Genomic DNA, 20,370 nt, shown 5'->3' with positions numbered 1-20,370 from the left:
AAAAAAAAAAAGATTTCTGCATCACGGGTGCCTGGGTGGCTCCGTCGGTTAAGTGTTCAACTTCAGCTCAGGTCAAGATCTCACAGTCTGTGAGTTCGAATCCCACATCGAACTCTGTGCTGCAGCTCGGAGCCTGGAGCCTGCTTTGGTTTCTGTGTCTCCCTTTCTCTCTCTGCCCCTCCCCTGCTTGCATTCTGTCTCTCAAAAATAAATAGTAAACATCAATAAAAATTTTTTTTAAATTTTTGCATCAGATGCCAATGGAAGCCCATAAGAAGGAGAGCCCTCAGTCTGCAACCTAACATTTTGCTTCAGCAACCCCCTGTCCAACCACTTCTTGACTTCTTTAGATAATATTTGCAGCCCAAAATATACAGTCACATTGCTCAGATTGCCATGAGTTGACCTCTTCTTGAACAGCCGTACATCTCAGAATCTAAACCATCTATTTTTATTCTTTTCCTAGCGCTGGCCCTTTCTCTAAGAGACAGCGTGCCCTTGTTTGTATATTTGGATAGGAAAAATATTTTTTAAATAGCATATCAAAGAGTACAAAGTTATGTTATTTACTTAAATTAAGATGCTTGCATAATTTTTCTATGAAGCTTTTTAAATACCCTAAGCAATCGATCATAAAAATAGCTGGCATTTGGGATTCGTTTGCATTGCTTCTCCCGTTGCCATGGTGAATGAATCTTTATTTCTACCGTTAATGAAGGTGAGATCTGTTCATTTATATTGATGTAAAGTTCTGTCCTGGGGGGTAAAACCACTCATACAATGTTCTTTTCTTCCATAAAACTCCTTACTCCTCTCATTGCAGCTCTGCTCATCTTCATTATGCTCAAAGCTTTTATAGCTTAACTCTTTCTGTCCACTTAGCTGTCACTTACCCCCCATCTATCACTTGACTTTCCCCTTCAATTTTTTCATAGGTTTCAGTCTTCTCAACTTTATTAACTCTTTCAAGAGAGTCACTGCCTTATAGCAGGTGTATCTTGTATGCTGTGAGCCTCAGGTTGTGTCCCGGTTACTGTCGGATGGCAACTCTACTCAACACTAGTGAACTTCATCTGTTCATTCATATCACAACACATGTCTTTAATTACACATCAGAAGAAATATCTGAAATACGCATCTGCTTCTTCCCCAGGTTAATCAGCTTCGGGGCATCCCCAAGCTTCTGCAGCTCCTTAAAGTTCAGAATGAAGATGTGCAGCGAGCTGTGTGTGGGGCCCTGCGAAACTTGGTATTTGAAGACAATGACAACAAGTTGGAGGTCGCTGAACTCAACGGGGTACCTCGGCTGCTGCAGGTGCTGAAGCAAAGTAGAGACTTGGAGACTAAAAAGCAAATAACAGGTAGTGAATACAGAATGTTGAAGGACATAGAACAGCATACCCCAGTTGGATCTGTCATGTCATCTGTTTTCCTTAAGCTTCCTAAAACAGATACCTGGTGGGAAAGGTGGCTTTCAAGGAACACCCTCTGAGTTAAACCCCAGATTCAAGTCAGGTTAAATTTATTTCTATTTTCTGAAAGGGAAATTATTTTGAGGCTTTTCAAATTAAAAACTTTGCATGTTTTTACAACTTTACAGGACTCACAGCATGGAAATTCTGCATCAGGTTACCAACAGCCAATTTTGTGGTTTGAGAATATGTATGGTTTCAGTATTGCCTCATGTGCACAAGGCATTCATTCTGAAGTCACTCAGTAAGAACCACACCCAGTTATTTGTATTATTTACTCAATAATCCACTTGCTGGATCTATACAAAGAAAGTGAATCAGGAAATCAAATAGTGCCCTCCTGTAGAGGGCTAATTTAATCAAAATAGTCACAATACAAGAAATGTTGTTTCCCAATCCTTCCATCACCTGAACCCCCCAAAATACCAGCTCCCTAGACCACTCATCCCTGCACCCTAAAAAAAGAAAGATGAGAATGGCTGGATACGATTTTCTAATTCTCTATTTCATATTTCAAAATCTTGATTTGAACTAATAAATATCTTCCTTCTGCTCAATAGGTTAGAAGAATGAAATAATCTGATAGAATTAAAGCAAGATTTTTAGTAATCCTTGAAATGCGGAGAAGAGAGACCTAGGTTTATTTAAATGAATAGTGTATATGGTAGAGGAGAAAATGGTGCGTTGATGTTCAAGCGTAGCCTCCGTTCCGTCACCCTCAGCTCCCTGCTGATGCTCCCTGCACACGTTCCAGAGTCCAAGAGTGTCCCTGAGTGCGACTGTCAGTGGTATTGTCTTGGGGAAACCTTAATAAGTACCTTCAGGGGCCCAGGTGGTAAACATACATTTTTAATTTAACTGTTGCAAAAAGGTTTTGAGGTATTTTTAGGTGATTAAATCTCAGTTTTATAGATGAGAAAAGTAAGGCCCAAACCCTTTTTATATATCATATAAAAGTATTTTTAGGGGCGCCTGGGTGGCTCAGTCGGTTAAGCGTCTGACTTCGGCTCAGGTCATGATCTTGTGATTTGTGGGTTTGAGCCCCGCATCAGGCTCTGTGCTGACAGCTAGCTCAGAGCCTGGAGCCTACTTCAGATTCTGTGTCTTCCTTTCTGACCCTCCCCTGCTCACACTGTCTCCCTCTCTCTCAGAAATAAATTTTAAAAAATTAAAAAAAAAAGTATTTTTAAATGATAATACTTGACGGTGTTATTTATTTTAGAAAGAGGTACTCCATACATTTTGTTTTAAATTGAATATAATCTGCACTCTGCAGAACATACAGCAGTTTATTATACAACAGGTTTTTTTCTGTAAAAATGTTACTCTATTCTCTCTGCCCATTTATATCTTAATCACATTTTTTTTCTATCTTGACATATTTTAATTTTATAAAACTATATGAAGGGTTGTACCATGCTGTCCTCTGCCAACACACAATTATGTCCCATGAGAAATTTCCTTCCATATTTATGACTTCTATTAAAGCACCTATAGAATTAAGAGTGCTCTCACTCATTCATTCATTCAGCCAGCATTTACAGGGCTGCCTGCATGTGCCAGGCAGTGAGGTTCAGTCAGAAAGGTTGTAGATGTTGGGGCACCTGGGTGTCTCGGTCAGTTAAGCCTCCGACTTCGGCTCAGGTCATGATCTCACGGTTCGTGGGTTCGAACCCGCATCGGGCTCTGTGCTGACAGCTAGCTCAGAGCCTGGAGCCTGCTTCAGATTCTGTGTCTCTCTCGCTGACCCTCCCTGCTCACGCTGTCTCTCTCTCTCTCTCTCTCTCTCTCAGAAATAAATTTTAAAAAAAGGTTGTAGATGTTCTTCCCTTCCTATTAAAAATGAATGATTACGTGATGGTTGGCATTTAAAAAGAAGACCAAACCTCACATTTAGAAGCTAACATTTCCTTCATTAACTGTAGTAATGACAACCACGATAGAGAATCAAATAGATAATCTATTTCACAGTCAAAAAAGACTTCACAAAGGAGATGTGTTTCATTGCACACTTTAGAAGAAGGATAGAATACACTTTGGACGGGTGTTTTGAAAGAAAATGAAAATTATTCCCAGCAAAGTGAACATCGTTAGCGAGCAAAGAAGCAAAAGAAGCTGCTGGTCATTTTTAGAGGGAGTTGGATAATAGAGTGTTGAGGTTAAGGTATATTGTATCTAGAGAGCTTGGGCGGGTGTGTGGGTGTGTGTTGAGGAAGTAATCCATTGAACCACACTTCCTCTTCCTTTGTAGGCAATAGGAAACTATGGTCAGAGAACATTCTGTGGTATTAATGCCATAGAAACCATTCAGTTATCTAGATAATCAACAGAGCCAAACAATGGAGGTTTATTATGCAATTCTCAGGATTTCTAGTATAAGTCAAGCATCCCTTCCAGAGGGTGCTCATTTACGTGCTAATTGAATTGATACTTGAATGTTTGATACAAATCCTTCTAAATAACTTCTCTATTAATTGTTGACTTAATGTAGGCATGTTTATATCTCTGCTTAGAAATACAAAGCGAATAACTGTATGTATGAATCTTGTCAGTTTCGTGGATGTCTTTTTTTTGAGCCCCTTTTTTGTGCTAGTCACTAAGTTAGGACTTTCCATTTTTCATCTTTGTCCCTCCTGACATTTCCATAAGGCATAATTGACAATTTACATATGATCAGTGTGACACTCGGTGGGGTTAGTAGATTGCCCAAGATTATACAGCTAGTCAAGACAAAGCCCAGATTTCAACCCAGCTTTATCTAGGTGTTTTGCTGTATGAAAATGGCTCTCACCTACTGCTTTTGAGGCAGAGACTCATTTTTATGCTTGTTTGGGAAAAGGCTTGTCTTTAAGAATCTCGATCAGAGAGCTCTCCTTCACTCCTCTTTGACCCTTCCTCTCTCTCCACTTGCCGCTGACTTGGTTAAGTCCTCTTGACCTCTCTGGTCTACTATTGCAGTAGCCTCTTCCCTACCCTCTGATTCAGTTTTGCCCATTCCCAATCTATTCACCACTCTGCTCCTAGTGATTTCTTGCTAACATGAAAATATGGCCCCATTGTGCTACACATTTCCTAGAAGATACAGTCTATACTGTATAGCATGCCACACAGAGATTTTATGATGTGAGCCTGGTGGTCATCGGCAGCAGTGTCTTCTCTCCCCCTTGCAGCCCAGGTTCTGAAATCCTGAAGGATTTGTTGGTCTGTCCCGTGTCTCTTTTCTGTCTTGATATCTTTTGTCTCTGCTGTCGTCTTGGGCGACACACCTTTTCCACACCTTGACCACCGGTGAATGCTCCTCACCGTTCAATAGTTGTCTTTTCCTCTGAAGGATTTTCAGATGCCATCCTTCCATACTTCACTCCCAGTGGGGTTTTGAAACAAGGGGCGTCTCTGAACTACTTTTGCATCCTTTGATATTAGGATGCCATTTATTTCATGCCTGTGTGTTTGCTGCAATAATAACTTTGCTACCCTTCCAAGTTTCTCAACATCTGTGGCTGATTAAATATAAAAAAGAGACTTAGGACCTGGGAATATCTCGATCAAGAGAAATAAGAGGATCAGGTTTGTTTTCTGAGAAGACTCTGGTTTTTCTGGTCGAGATATAAAAAAAAATTAACCATCCGATTTCTATATATGCATAAAAGAGGCATCAGCACTTTGTTCGCTGGGAGAGAACATCAACTCACTGACCTTTCTGGCATTTTCAGTATCAGCCGAGGAGGGAGGCTCTTCCCTTTTCAGATGAAAAGACTTCAGGATCAAAGATGATCCCTCTATGAGATTGTTCCCCCTCCCTTACCAAGTGAGCCTGGTAGTGTACTTTAATTGAAATGAGAACAGTACATCCTGGTCTCAGAGGCGCATCTCCAAGGTCACTGAGAAAGGAGCATTTTCAGGAGTGAGGAGGACTCTGCCTTGGTAAGAATGAAAAGGAAATTCTTGTGCTTCTTTGCATGTTGCATAAGGAAGAGTCAGGAAGATTGGCAATGAATTTTGTAAAAAATGCATTTTGACCTCTGTATATTTTATGGAAATATTTCTTTGGCTTGCTATATTTTAATAAAGTAGCAAAAATATTTTACTATGAGATGCTCATTGTGCACCTTTTAAAAATAATTGTATATTATTTTATTCTGCATTTGTAATGCGCGACAAGTTCTCTTGGGTTTGTATATAACTTGGACTAAATGGCCTTTGCGATAGCGTGATATTTCAGGGAAGGCTTACAAAACTTAGGTGAGAGGAATATATTCATGCAAGGGACACTATTTAAAAAAACAATTCCTCCTGTTCTGTGATCACTTTGGAAAACAAGGTTAAAACAAACCAGGCCTCCTTTTCCTCCTCCTCTTCCTCTTCCCCTTCTGTACTGATAATAGGGATCCATTTAATCATAACACGTGCAATTTTTGTTACCTTGGTGTCTTGCAGAGTTTGTTAAATAACTCTATTTCTATTCCTAGAAGGCAATATTAATAAAACATGGATTTTAATATCTTATAAGATCCCTCTACTAAAATTAGCTGTTTTGTGCAAAAATCGCAGTTGGCAATACATTTCTGGAGAATGCGGTTATTCTCATCTCTTTTATAATTGCTAATTATTCAAAGTATATATCTTACCAAAACCCGTTTCTTTCTTTTTGGCTACAATGAGAGCTTAGCGATAGACTATTACAGGCTTATCACCTGCAACAAAGAACATTAATAATAGAAATTTAGGCACTATGAATCAATTGACTAGAAGTTAAAGCTGAGACCAATGAAAACTGAAACCTTAATGTTATATCAGGGCATCTAGAATCTAGTCATTGAAAGAAACGTCTTTTTTAAAAATTTTTAATGTTTCTTTATTTTTTTTTAAATGTTATATTTATTTCTGAGAGAGAGAGAGAGAGAGACAGCGTGAGCAGGGGAGGGTCAGAGAGAGAGGGAGACACAGAATCCAAAGCAGGCTCCAGGCTCCGAGCTTTCAGCAAAGAGCCCGACGCGGGACCCGAACCCACCGACCGTGAGATCATGACCTGAGCCAAAGTCGGACGCCCAACCGACTGAGCCACCCAGGCGCCCCAATGTTTCTTTATTTTTGAGAGAGAGAGAAAAAGAGTGTGAGCAGGAGAGGCACAGAGAGAGAGAGGAAGAACAGAATCCAAAGCAGGCTCCAAGCTCTGAGCTGTCAGCGCAGAGCCTGATGTGGAGCTTGAACCCATTAACTGTGAGATCATGACCTGAGCTGAAGTCAGGCACTTAACCTACTGAGCCACTCAGGCACCCCTGAAAGAAACATCTTCTAAAGGTCATTTGGTCCACTCATTTCCCAATGCCAGAAATGGGAATAATTTTTTTTTAAGTTATCTCTATGCTCAGTGTGGGGCTCAAACTCACGACTCTTAGATCAAGAATTGCACGCTCCACCTAAGGAGCCAGCCAAAGGCCCCAGAAATCATTTTTAAAATACAAATTCCTGGGACACCTGGGTGATTCCTCAGTTAAGTGTCTGACTTCAGCTTGGGTCATGATCTCACAGTTCATGAGTTCAAGCCCTGGATCCCGTTTTGGATTCTGTGTCTCCCTCTCTCTCTGTTCCTGCCCCGCTTGCACTCTGTCTTGCTGTCTCTCTCTCAAAAATAAATGAAGAATTAAAAAAAAATTTTAAATACAAATTCCTAAAATCGATTCTGAGATTCTGGCTAGTAAATTTGGAATGTGGCCCAAGAATATGTCATTCTGATATGCCACTCGGCTCATTTGGAAACTGCTAGTCTAGTCTGACACGCGAGCTTTGGGATAAAACCCCTTGTCAATATTTTGATAAAGGAGGAGCTCATTTTTATCAGCCTTAGTGACAGAGCTGGATCTTACAGCAGATCTTTCTGTTTTCTTCAAAGCTCTCTTAGAAGTTATATTTTCAGTGAACCAGAATCTCCTTCCCTAGAATTTCCTCTCATTAGTTCTTGTTTTGCTCTCATATAGTCACAAAAAAAGATACCTACCTGTTAAATTTACATTTGTTTAGTCACTAGAGAAAATGTATTCCTAGGTGTATTAGATTCTAATATTTTTTTAGCTTGGGTTAATTTTTCTACCAGCAATTGAATTTTTAATGATTTATAAGAACTCTGTATATTAAGAATATTAACCCCTTGTCTCATATTGTCATATATATTTTCCCAATTTGCAAGTGGTCATTTATTGATGTTGTAATTGATGGGGAAATGTATAACTGTTTAATCCTGAATCCTAAGTGAACACTGAAGTTCCTTCCTAGCCTTGCACCATACAAAATTTGGCAGACATGGTATTTCTATATGATACCCTACATTAAAATTTTTTAAATTATACTAGAATTCCCAAACCAGATACTCTTATAGAAATAATACTGAATGCCAAGTTATAAAGGACGTCAGCTGTTAGAGGAAAATTCCACTCCTTTTGTTCAGATTAATCCTCTTCTGGTTTTTATGGTAAGGTATACTTTTCCTTTGAGTGCCCTGTGTGGTCCTTTTTGAAAAGAGGAAATGGCATCATGCTTCACATTTTTAAGCCTCTGGCAGGCAGGGACTATTAATTTGTTTGCTTATTTAAAACAGGAAGCTTTCTTTTCTTTTCAACTTTCTTTAGTAGCTTAGAAACCACAACCCCACCTCAGACCTGCCTCTAAATTGTTCTCAACCACCTTGGAATTTTGTTCATCTCTCCCCCATCCAGAGCCCCCCTCAAGATGAAGCAGGAGGAATGAAGTCATTGTGTTGCAAAATCTGTGGCCGAGGGACTGGGCTACTGTTCCCGCTTAATCCCCAGTGCTAGTTTGATCAGGAAAAGACCCCCTCCTGAGCCAGAGTGCTGGCCTTCAGAAAACAGTTGACCCAGTGTCGCCCCATCTGATGGTAGTTCCGTGTAGGCTGCAGTGAAAATTTGGTTTCAGAAATTGTTGTTTCGGAAATTACTTACTTGTAAAACTGATTCAGGCCAAAAGGTTGCATTTGGCCTCGAGTGTTCTAAATGGTGGGCCAAATAGAACTATCATTGAATAATTATCAACCTTTAACTACACAATTATTTCAGCCGTTAAATTAGGGGAGATGACATCACCACATAATTCAGCCAAAAGAACAAAAGGCACCTTTCCTTTTTTCATAAGGTAGACTGTCCTGTATACCTGTGCTTCCTCACTCTTTTATGCAGACAAGACAGTACATTTTATAAGTGGGAATTACTGATTGGGCGATAGGGAAGTGAATAGGGAAGAAAATGAAGATCCCATCTCTTTCTATTCCTTCTCTCTTTCTGCCTTCCCGAATGCTAGGGAGTTAGAGTCTTGGTGGAGGTATGAAAGAAGGCAATGCCAACCTTACACCTTCTGGGAGTCACTGGAATAACAAGCAGGAGGTGCTTCCTCCTCCCACGGAATCAGAAGTATTTGAATGCCAAATTTGTAAGAACCGATCCTAAATGTATTGTCACTTTGTATTCTCTCTGAGTACCGAGCTTCAGGCTCTGTCTCCCAAATGCCCTGGAAGGTACAGTATCCTATTATTTTTATTTCTTCTGAGTTGGCTTATATGGCCTTTAATGGTAGATTAGCGGGAGAGGTTTCAAGAGGGAATGGAAAGTTAAATAAGTAAATGTGGTACCAGCCTTAGACCAAGGTTTAAGCCATACATGTTGGCAGATAGATTAAAAATACTCTTGTACCTCCTTCACTACCAAACTATAATAAATACATGAGGTAGTCAGTGTAAATTCCAGGAGGACATAAAGTCCATCATTGGGTAGGATTTAATAAATATTAATTGGTGATGTTGATCAGCCTGGTGGTGACAGGCCTGGGTATAGGCAAAGGCTTTCTGTAGGCCATCTTTGCTGTTACTGGGAGGCAAATATCAGGTAGAAGTTTCAGGTAGTGGGGAACAGGAGGTGGAGGGAGGTATTCTCTCTATGCATCAACTGAAGAAAAAATATGAACCTTTAAAAACATTGAAGTCTTGAGGTGCCTGGGTGGCTCAGTCAGTTAAGCATCTGACTCTTGACTTCGGCTCAGGTCATGATCTCATGGTTTGTGAGTTGGAACCTCCATCAGGCTTTGCGCTGACACATGGAGCCTGCTTGGGATTCTCTCTCTCCCGGCCCCTCCCCTGCTCGTGAATCTCTCTCTCTCTCTCTCTCTCTCTCTCAAACATTAAAAACATTGAAATCTTAGGACACCTGGGTGGCTCAGTCAGTTAAGCATCTGACTTTGGCTCAGGTCATGAACTCACGATTTGTGAGTTCAGGCCCTGCATCAGACTCTGCACTGACAGCTCAGAGCCTTGAGCCCGTTTCAGATTCTGTCTTCCTCTCTCTCTCTGCCCCTCACCCACTAATGCTCTGTCTTTTTCCTGCAAAAAATAAACATTAAAAAAAAAACACACACACATTGAAGTTTGGATACCTGGCTGGCTTAGTCGGTAGCCCCACGTAGGTTCTAGGGATTACTTATTTTTTTTAAAAAAATCTTTTTTAAAAATAAAAGCATTGAAGTCTTTATTACAATAGAATCATTTCAGACCTTCATGTTGGTGAGACCAGAATTTATTATGTCCGTGAGGTCAGCTTAATATTTTGATCATTTAAGAGAAAGGGCAATAAATGTTTAAGGATTTCTAGCTTTCATTCACATTCCTGATTAATTTAAACCTGCATAATTTTATATTCGGTTGGGAAAGGGCTGTCTCCCTCACTCTTTTTTTTTTTTTTTTTCCCACCAAATACCTGGCCACAGCCCTCAGGGTGCTGGCCATAACTTCTCTTTTCAGCAGTTATTTGACCCATCCCTGTTTTGATAGTACTCTTTGCTTTTCTAGGTTTGCTGTGGAATTTGTCATCTAATGACAAACTCAAGAATCTCATGATAACAGAAGCCTTGCTTATCCTGACTGAGAACATCATCATCCCCTTCTCGGGCTGGCCAGAAGGAGACTACCCCAAAGCAAATGGTTTGCTCGATTTTGATATATTTTACAACGTCACTGGATGCTTAAGGTAATGCCACTCTGCAGATTTTTCCTCTGTGTACTTTACATCCTGCATTCAGGTTTTCTAAAACTCTACCCCATTACCTGGAGGTACTATAAGAGTTATAAAGATCGTTCTAAACACGAGAAGCACAATGTAGAGACAATGAGAAAGGTAAAGATCAGAATGTTGTTTCTTGGCATGTTTGACTCCAGAAGCTACCCACATTATTTCACAAGAGAGAGGATGTGAGTTCCAATAAAACAGATCTAACCTGAACACCCAGAAGTCCATGCAGACTGGTCTTCCTTATCTCCCAGGTTTAATGTAGGCTCCATGCTATTTTTTAATTCACAAAAATATAATGCAGTTAAAAAAATAATTGTAAACTTAGTGTTTTTATTTTTTTAATTTTTATATTTTATTAAAGTATAATTGACTACATTGTATTTGTTTCAGATGTACAGTGTAATTAGATGTTTGTAGATATTGCAAGTCTAATATTCTTTAGCGTACATAGTCACAGAATTCTTTTTCCTTGTGATGAGAACTTTTACGATTTTTTTCTCTTAGCAACTTGCAAATATGTAGTATCATGTTATTAACTGTAGTTGCCATGCTGTACATTACATCCCCAAAACTGACTGACTTATTTGTTTATTTATTTATGGCATATGAAAATTTATTTCCAGTATGGTTTTCCTTGGGCTTATTTATTTTATAACTGGAAGTTTGTAACTTTTCCACCTACACCCATTTTACCCACCTCTCTGCCTCTGGCAACCTCCCAATCTGTACTCTGTATCTGTCAGCTTGTTTGTTTTGTTTTGTTTTGTTTTGTTTTGTTTTGTTTTAAAAGTAATCTCTTCACCCAACGTGGGGCTTAAACTCAGTACCCCAAGATCAAGGATCGCATGTTCTACCAACTGAGCCAGCCAGGAGCCCCTATGAACTTGGTTTTTGTTTTTGTTTTGTTTCTTTTAGATTCCTTTTATAAGTGAGATCATACACTATTTGTCTTTCTCTGACTTACTTTGCTTAGCATAAGGCTCTCACAATTCATCCGTAATGTTTCCAGGGGCAATATTTCATTCTTTATTGTTGCTGAATAATCTCCCACATATATATACACCAGATTATCTTTATCCATTCATTTGTCAGTAGACACTTAGATTGTTTCCATTTCTTGGCTATTATGAATAGTGCTTCAGTGAACATGGGGGTGCATATAACTTTTCGAGTTAGTGTTTTCATTTTCTTTGGATAAATACCCAGAGGCAAAATTGCTGGATCATATGGTAGTTCTGTGTTTTAATTTTTTGAGGAAACTCCATAATGTTTTCTATGTTTGTGCCAACTTAAATTCCCACCAGCGCTGCACAAGGTTTGCCTCTTCTCCATATCCTCACCAACACTTTTATTTCTTGTCTTTTTGATGATAGCCATTGTGACAAGTATGAGGTGATATTTCATTTTGATTTGTGATTAGTAACGAGCACTTTTTCGTGTGCCTATTGGCCTTCTCTGTGTCTTTTTTGGAAAAGTGTCTATTCAGATCTTCTGCCTATTTTAAAAAAATTTTTTTTAACATTTATTTTTTAAGAGACAGAGCACAAGTGGGGGAGGGGCAGAGAGAGAAGGAGACATAGAATCTAAAGCAGGCTCTAGGCTCTGAGCTGTCAGTACAGAGCCCAATGTGGGGCTCAAACCCATAAGCTGTGAGATCATGACCAGAGCTGAAGTCGGATGCTTAACCAACTTAGCCACCCAAGTGCCCCTTTTTTTATTTTTTAATTTTTTTAACTGACCATTGTTTAATCAAATTGTTTTTACTATTGAGTTGTTAAGTTCTTTATATATTTGGATATCAACCCCTTATCAAATATATGATTTGCAGATCTTTTCTCCCCATTCCATAGGTTGCCTTTTTATGTTGTTGATGATTTTCTTTACTGTGAAGAAGCTTTTTGGTATGATATCATGCCACTTGTTTATTTTTGCTTTTGTTGCCTTTTCTTTTGGTGTCAAATCCAAAAATTAATTGTCAGGACTGATGTCAAGGAGCTTACTGCCTGTGTTTTTTGGTTTTATGATTTTATGGATTCAGGCCTTATATTCAAGCTTTCAGTTCATTTTGAGCTAATTTTTGTGTATGGTGTGCGAGAGTAGTCCACAGTTTCATTCTTTTGCATGTAGCTATCCAACATCATTTATTGAAAAGACTTTCCTTTTTCCTTTCTTCTTTCACCACTTTCCCTAAGTATTCTTCACTTCTTGTTGCAAATTAATGGACTGTGTATGCTCAAGGTTATTTCTGGGCTCTTTATTCTGTCTCAATGACTTATGTGTCTGTTTTTATGCCAGTACCACATGCTATTTTGATTAATATAGCTTTGTAACATAGTTTGAAATCAGGGAAAGTAATGCCTCCAGCTTTGCTCTTCTTTCTCAAGATTTCTCTGGCTATTTGGGATCTTATGTGATTTCATACAAATTGTAGAATTGTTTCTTCTATTTCTGTGAAAAATGCCATTGAAAATCTGTTAGGAATTGCATTGAATTCTTAGATTGCCTTGGGTAGAATGGACATTTTAACAATATTCTTGCAATTCATGAGATGGTATATCTTTTCATTTGTGTCTTCAGTTTGTTTTTATCAATGTCTTATTGTTAGTATACAGGTCTTTCACCTACTTGGTCAAATTTATTGCTAGGTGTTTTGAAGTAGCTATAAGGCAACAAATCTTATACCATAAGAACAGCTACAAAAGAAGTTAGTTTGAGCAGCATTTCTGAATAGTGGAATGAAAAACTGCTTGAATTGTTTTCTCCTTTGGGCTGTCAGATGCTCACTAAATCAAAAGGAAATAGAAACACGTGCAGGAGAAAGAAAAATACTAGTTTTAACTTCTCCAGAATCATGTATCTCAAGCTTTCTCCTATTTGAAAATAATCATTGTGCTTTACATGCAAGGATTAAAAGAAATCAGATAGAAGATGTAATCAAAATTAGGCAGCCCATGAGAGGTCAGGACATATTCTGCCTTTTCTTCTTTTCTCTACTTACAGTTCATTTTTGAGGGAATCTAAATGGTAACGGAGAGAATTTATTATGGTAAAATGTTTATCTTACCTCCATAGTTAACCACACAGGAATGCATATCAAATACTGGTTTTGTGTAAAGCATTATGTTAGCTACTGAGAATTTTTACAAAGATGAATAAGAAGATCCTTAGGGAACTTTTAACCTAGCGGGTATGCAGAGGATTAAGAGCACTAGAACACAGCTACTGTGAATTCTATGTCAGAGCAGTGGGCCCCGGGAGCATTAGCGTCTACATCACCTGGTTCCCACCCAGGCTTTCTGAATCAAAAACTCTCAGGGTGGGGCCCAGAGATCTAGTTTTGACAAGCCCTCCAGGTGATTTTGATGCCATGGTATCAGAAGTACAAGCAAAGTGCTACAGGAATACAGAACAAAGGACGATTCATGCCAGCTGACTGGGATCTGAAAGACACTATAGAAGAGGTGCCAAGTGATCTAGGCCTTGGTGGATTATTTCAATAGTCAGAAATTCTCTAAGGACTACGGACTAAATTGTTCAACAGCAGAAGAGGGGCCTAAATGATCTGTCTGAATCCGTCTTCTGTACAGTTCACTAGAACTGCTTTTTTATTGCACTTTTGATCTCATAACCCATTTTGTTCTATTTTAAAACATTTTGGGGACACTTGGGGACCACTCGGGTGGTTAAGCATCCGAGTCTTGATTTTGGCTCAGGTTATGAGCTCACAGTTGGCAGGATCGAACCCCACATTGGGCTCTGCACTGACCATGGAGCCTGCTTGGGATTCTCTCTCCCTCTCCCTCTCCCTCTCCCTCTCTCTCTCTCTCTCTCTCTCTCTCCATCTCTCCATCTCTCCATCTCTCCATCTCTCCATCTCTCTCTCTCTCGAAGTAGAAAATAAACACTTAGAAATTAAAAACATTTTGCATCTTAGAATTTCTCTGTAGCTCCCCTTGCCTGGCTCTGGACATCAGAATTCTTACAGTAGCAGATGTATCAGGACCTTTTCAACTCAAGATGACAGATACTCAGCTCAAACTTGCTCAAGCCAAATAAGGATTCATTGGCTCATGTGGATGAGATGTTGACAGTCACTTGTGGAAGTGAAGAAAGTGCACTAGTAACCATGACCTCAAGGACTAGGACAGAAATTCAGCATCCCTGGGACTCTTTTTTTTTAAGTTTATTTATTTATTTATTTTGAGAGACAGAGAGAGAGAGAGAGAGAGAGAGAGAACACAAATAGGGGAGGGGCAGAGAGAAAGGAAAAGAATCCCAAGCAGGCTCCTCTGCGAGCACACAGCCCAACGTGGGACTGGATCCGTGAGATCATATCTGACCTGAGATTAAGAGTCAGACGCTTGATGGACTGAGCCACCCACCCAGGTGCCCCTCACTCTTTTTAAAAATCTATATCTTTTCTTTGCTTCCTCTTCTTCTTTTGCATGTTGGGCTCATTTCTCAACAAATGCAAACAAGCCTACACATTCTATTTAATTCCTGACACTTCACAGTTTCTGACATATAGTAAGCAAGTATAAAGTATGTGAATAAAAAAAATAAATGAATGTGGGGTGCCTGGGTGGCTCAGTCAGTTAAGCGTCCAACTTCAGCTCAGGTCATGATCTCACGGTTCGTGGGTTCGAGCCCCGCATCGGGCTCTGTGCTGACAGCTCAGAGCCTGGAGCCTGTTTCATATTCTGTGTTTCCCTCTCTCTCTCTGACCCTCCCCTCCTCATGCTGTCTCTATCTCAGAAATAAATTAAAAAATTAAAAATAAATAAATGACTGAGCAAATGAAAATACATGAAGAACTGAGTGAATAATCAAGTCTGACAAGAGTATCAAATTTGTAATGGGAACTGATCAAACAGAAGTTGCTAAGGCCAGATTGTGGGGGCCTTGAAGGTCACATTAAGGAGATAATTTTTTTTTCCTCTGTAAGCAAGATTAGCTAGTGGGGGAGGATAGAAATATGATATTCTGTGTGAAGAAGAATAATTATAATATCAACAGGAAAGGTATATTGAGAAGATGTTTTAATAATGTGAATAATATAAGGACAAAAATGTGAGTTACAAATTTCTTTGTGTAGTTTCCCCTTATGAATGATGAATAAAAGACTTACATGGTCTTAGTGTAGCAGTGCCCTGGTTGATACACATTTTCCAGAAAGATGTGATAGCTGAATGCACCCCTATCAATAGGAAACCATTTTAAACGGATTCATGATTTTTTTCCCCAGCATCAGACAACTAGTAAGAGACAAAGCTGGAATTCAGATTCAGGAAAGCTGTCTCCAAAGCCAAATACATTTATACATGAGTACATTAATGTTTGTCACATTTCTGCAGACTGTGCTCATGTGGATAAAACCTCTGCCCTTCACAGTCATGCAACCTCACAGCAGTAGGTAGGCCAATGTAAAGTCACTTTTAAGTCTTTAATGGTTTTTTTTCTTTATTTCTGAGAAAGAGACAGACAATGTGAGCAGGGGAGGGGCAGGGGGAGGGGGGTGGGGATACAGAATCCGAAGCAGGCTCCAGGCTCTGAGCTGGCTGTCAGCACAGAGCCTGACGTGATGCTTGAACCCACGAATCGTGAGCTCATGACCTGAGCCAAAGCCGGACGCTTAACCAACTGAGCCACCCAGGTGCCCCAGAGTCACTTTCAAGTCTTAAGGGTACTGTCTCCATGTCTCCTTCGTTTTGTTTTAGAAGTTCTGTGCAAGTTGAACACTGCATTTCTTATAAATGGAGAAGATACAAAGGATGAAGCCTAAGAAATGAGAAAAATTTCCATGAGAGGAGTTGGCATTGTAAGCAAATCAGGGTAGATATCACAATGAGTATAAAAGCCTCCAGGACATGTGTTAGGACAACTGCTCAGAATGTAAGAAAAGACCTCTAGGGAACCTGCAATCCAATAGCCTCAGTTTCCATGACAATAGAAATGTCTGCTGACTAGTTGCTTATTTTCAACCACAGCTTCTCTAAAAAGATTTTAAAACAGGTGTTGACTGGTTCTAACAAGTGTGAATCCAAGCTGAGTAAGAAGGTCATAAATGTTAGCAAATATCTTAATTGCTGCAAGTTTATTTGAGGTATTCTGTCCCCCAGTGGGTATAAGAGCCAAATGAATTGGCAGCATGAACAATTCTCTGGCACTGTGGTTGACTCAGGGTAGTGTAGCTAAATTTTTCCAGTCTACTTTGGAGAAAAACTGCACGCACCAGTGACTTTTTTCCCTTTACTAACTGGACACTGAGATCAGTTTTGAGGACTCCCCTTGGTCTGCATTTAACAACGGCCTAGAATGAATCTGCTCTGCAAGTAAGATAATTGCTTTGTTAATGAACTTGTGCAGTGGCTCTGTCCACCTGGAGCTGTTACAGTGAGATTGCATTCACGTAGGAGCACATGCAGAGTTTATCCTTTGGAAAGACACACACGGTCAGGTACAGCATACTTGTCAGGTATCAGATCATTTGTCTACAGGATTAGCATCTGCTTGCAGCAGCTTTTTCCACGGAACATGGTGCTTTCTTTAGGTCCCTTTAGAATTACATACTCTTCATGACAAGTTACTCACTGAAAGGTGATACAGATTTTGCAATGAGGAAAACAATATGTTCCTGCAAGTTTCAATTTTTCTCTTAAACAATATTACGCTAGCCTAATGAGTAATAAAATCTGAGTTAGGCGAGGAGACATAAAATTGTGCCCTCTACCTTGGGCTAGAGCCAGCAAAAGCAATTGTCAGCATCTCTTAGTAACTCCACAGTCAGTGGCCGTGTGTTGGTAACTTGAAATCAGCCACAGCAGGAGTATTTACACCACAGAAATTGGCAAATGCTACAAGCCTGAGTTCTCCCCACTCCCTTGCCCCTAGAAAGCTGAGTGTCGAAAAAACATTTACCAGCACGTGACTGGATCTGAATTTCTGTTAATTACCATCAAAATGTGGATAATTAGGGTATAAGCATATTTTTTTCTATACATATCCCTTTTCAAAGAAGAAAACAATTCCTTTGTTTTCTTGGAAGGTATTCCAAAGCTTCAGCATTTTTTCTTTGAATGGAGAAAACATGCTAAAATGCCCCATTCTTGTTTTCAAATTACTTTTATTAGGGCGAGATGTGTAACAGTTAAAATATCCGACAATTTATTGAAATCAGTAGGATTCTCTGCCAGATAGTTCAGATTCTGAAAGACTTATGTGACAATCAGAATTGTAAATTACCAAAAAGTATTAGCTGCCTTCTTTGACTTAACACCCCTCCTACAGGCACACTCTTTGTGATGAGCCCCTGCTTTCCTATTTAGTATGGGTAACTTCTTAGGAATTGATGTGACATGGCTGTCAAATCTGTATGTTCCACCTCCCTGATTGGCACACTTTTGGAAAATCTTTGGATGTGACAAATAAAACCAATGGTTATTATCAGGGGAGGTTTGAAATTTCTTCCAAAGATTTATCACTGTTTCTCCATTCCTCCATATTGTTCTCCTGGCTTCTTTCTTCCCCTCCTTCCTTCTTTCCTTTCTTTCCTCAGTCTTTGTTCTCTTAAAGGAGAAGGGGTGGAAATAACTTAGAGGTCAGAAATTAGAATGCTTCCAGACTTCATGTTGAATTTATCATGGACAGATGTAAGACCATATGGAAAGGCAGAAGCTGTCAGAGTAGAGAATGGGGGGAAATGCTTATTCCGAGAGCAATGAGATTCAAACTTCTGGAAGACACTTGGGGTCAAATACAAACATCTCCTGGCAACCTCTGATAGCAGTCTCCTTCTTCAGTCTTGAAGAAATTAAGTGGACAATGACTCTCCCACAAGTACAGAACCAGTTATCAGAAATTTGAGAAAGGAAACTAGTCCAACTTTCTTGGCATTTTACCACTTGATCTGTCTTACCTCTTCCTCTTAACCATCACTGTATTTATTCCTTGAATGCCTGCTATATTCAGAGCACTGTTTAAATTTCTGAAATTTCAAAGGGAAATGAGATCTATCTTTGCCCTGGAGGAACTGCAGTTTTAGTAGGAGAGACAGGCACCCGAAGAGAGAAGTCACAGACCATTTGGTAAGAAGTGTAAAAGGTATGAAAGACTGTTCTGGAGGCATTGAGTTACCTAACTGATGTTGCCTAATGGTTGGGAAAAGTTAACTGGAGAGTTACTTTTAAGGAGCTTTTAAAGGATGAGTAGGTGTTTGAATGTCCCTCGCTGTCTTCAGCTCCTCATTCTGTTACTGGTTCATCTCTGTCATTTTTCAATATGGTCATATTGAGAAAGGCTTATAAAATTGGCACCTTAATGTTATCTCCATAATTGAAGGCCACCTAGAATTTTGCCATTTTGTTTAGGATGATTTGTCTTATTTTATTTTGTGCCAGTTAAAGAACAAAAGCAATTGATATGAGGGGCGCCCTGGTGGCTTAGTCGGTTAAGCGTCCGACTTTTGCCCAGGTCATGATCTCGCGGTTCGTGGGTTTGAGCCCCGTGTCGGGCTCTGTGCTGACTGCCAGCTCAGAGCCTGGAGCCTGTTTCAGAGTCTGTCACTCCCTCTCTCTCTGACCCTCCCCTGCTCATGCTGTCTCTCTCTCTGTCCTAGAAATAAATAAAACATTAAAAAAAAAAAAAAAGCAATTGATACTACGTTTACCTTGCAAGTTACTTAAACTTCATTTTCTCCACATATCATGAAAATGTGTTTTGATGAATGAATAATATAATTATGTAGACTAAAATTTATAATTGTCTTAAAAAAGAAACTTTCATTGTCACTTATCACTGTAAATCTAACTGGGGTGGATTTGATGGTCAGAGAAAGCAAACTACCTTAAAAAGGAAAACTGTAACTATCAGTCTTGTGTCCTAATTAGCTGCACGGTTGAGAGTAATGTCATGGGGTGTGGGTACTAACTATCAGCAGCTACTCTGGAGAAAGAATATCTCTATGTAAAAATATAATATATTCAAATACATCTATCTTGTTCAGTATAAAAAAAAATCGTGTAACTGAATTTCATTTTGCACATATCCGAATATCAAACTTCAGGACGTCTTTGAATCTGCATTTCCTTAATTATATGTTTTCATTCTATTTCCTTCATCCCTTTGGATGAAAAGGGATGACAGAAAAGGATTTATTTGGTCTAGCTGTATGCATAATGCCAGATGATTACTTAAATAATTAAGAAGATATTTAAATTAGGATCTAATTTCCATGATTATCAAATAAGTTTTTTTATGTGTGTGAGAATATAGATCCAAAGCAAGCCAGAACTACATTTTAAAACTGTAGTTTAAATGGAGTTCTTTATTTATGGAAAATAATTTAATATAAAACTAGAAGATAGTGTAAACAGTACCAAAACCTGATAGAAGTATCCACGTAATTCGACCTACAAAGTGGTTTTTCCAGAAATATAAAGACAATTGAATCATCAGCGTCAAACACGATTATTTGATTACTTATTTAAACTCTTTACATTCAGTGTGTAAACATAAGCAATATTGAAGTCTGTTGGTGGAGAGGAAAACTTTTTCTGTACCCTTCAAGATTCTTCTGACTGGTCTAATAATCAAATTGACTTGAGACAGATTAGCAAGAGAAAGTCAAACAAAAGATTAATAAAATGTATATCTTCTGTATACATGGGAGAAACTCAGGAAAACTGAGGAAAGGCCATGACCTTAAATGTCATCTTCAGCCAGAGACAAAGAAGATGTTGGGGGAGGGCGTCAGGGGAGGTTACCAGGCAAAGCACAGTAAACAATAATAAGTCTGTTCTGCAGTTTTAAGTCCATGCTTTCTCCATTGATAA

The 20,370-nt window shown here is 39.2% G+C and overlaps 1 protein-coding gene across 1 annotated transcript in view; it reads left to right on the top strand.

Annotated features, from left to right (window-relative positions):
• Window positions 1-20,370, top strand: part of PKP2 (plakophilin 2) — a 95,369-nt gene that overhangs the window by 48,192 nt on the left and 26,807 nt on the right. Inside the window, exons 5-6 of the mRNA XM_039247694.1 lie at window positions 1,154-1,361; window positions 10,321-10,498. Coding sequence (XP_039103625.1) covers window positions 1,154-1,361; window positions 10,321-10,498 — 386 coding nt within the window. The remainder of the gene's footprint in view (window positions 1-1,153; window positions 1,362-10,320; window positions 10,499-20,370) is intronic.

The sequence above is a fragment of the Hyaena hyaena genome, unplaced genomic scaffold, assembly GCF_003009895.1.
Source record: "Hyaena hyaena isolate Hyena2069 unplaced genomic scaffold, ASM300989v1 scaffold_303, whole genome shotgun sequence".
Lineage (NCBI taxonomy): Eukaryota > Metazoa > Chordata > Mammalia > Carnivora > Hyaenidae > Hyaena > Hyaena hyaena.
The sequence above is the reverse complement of the archived record's forward strand: the minus strand, read 5'-3'. Positions and strand labels throughout refer to the sequence as shown.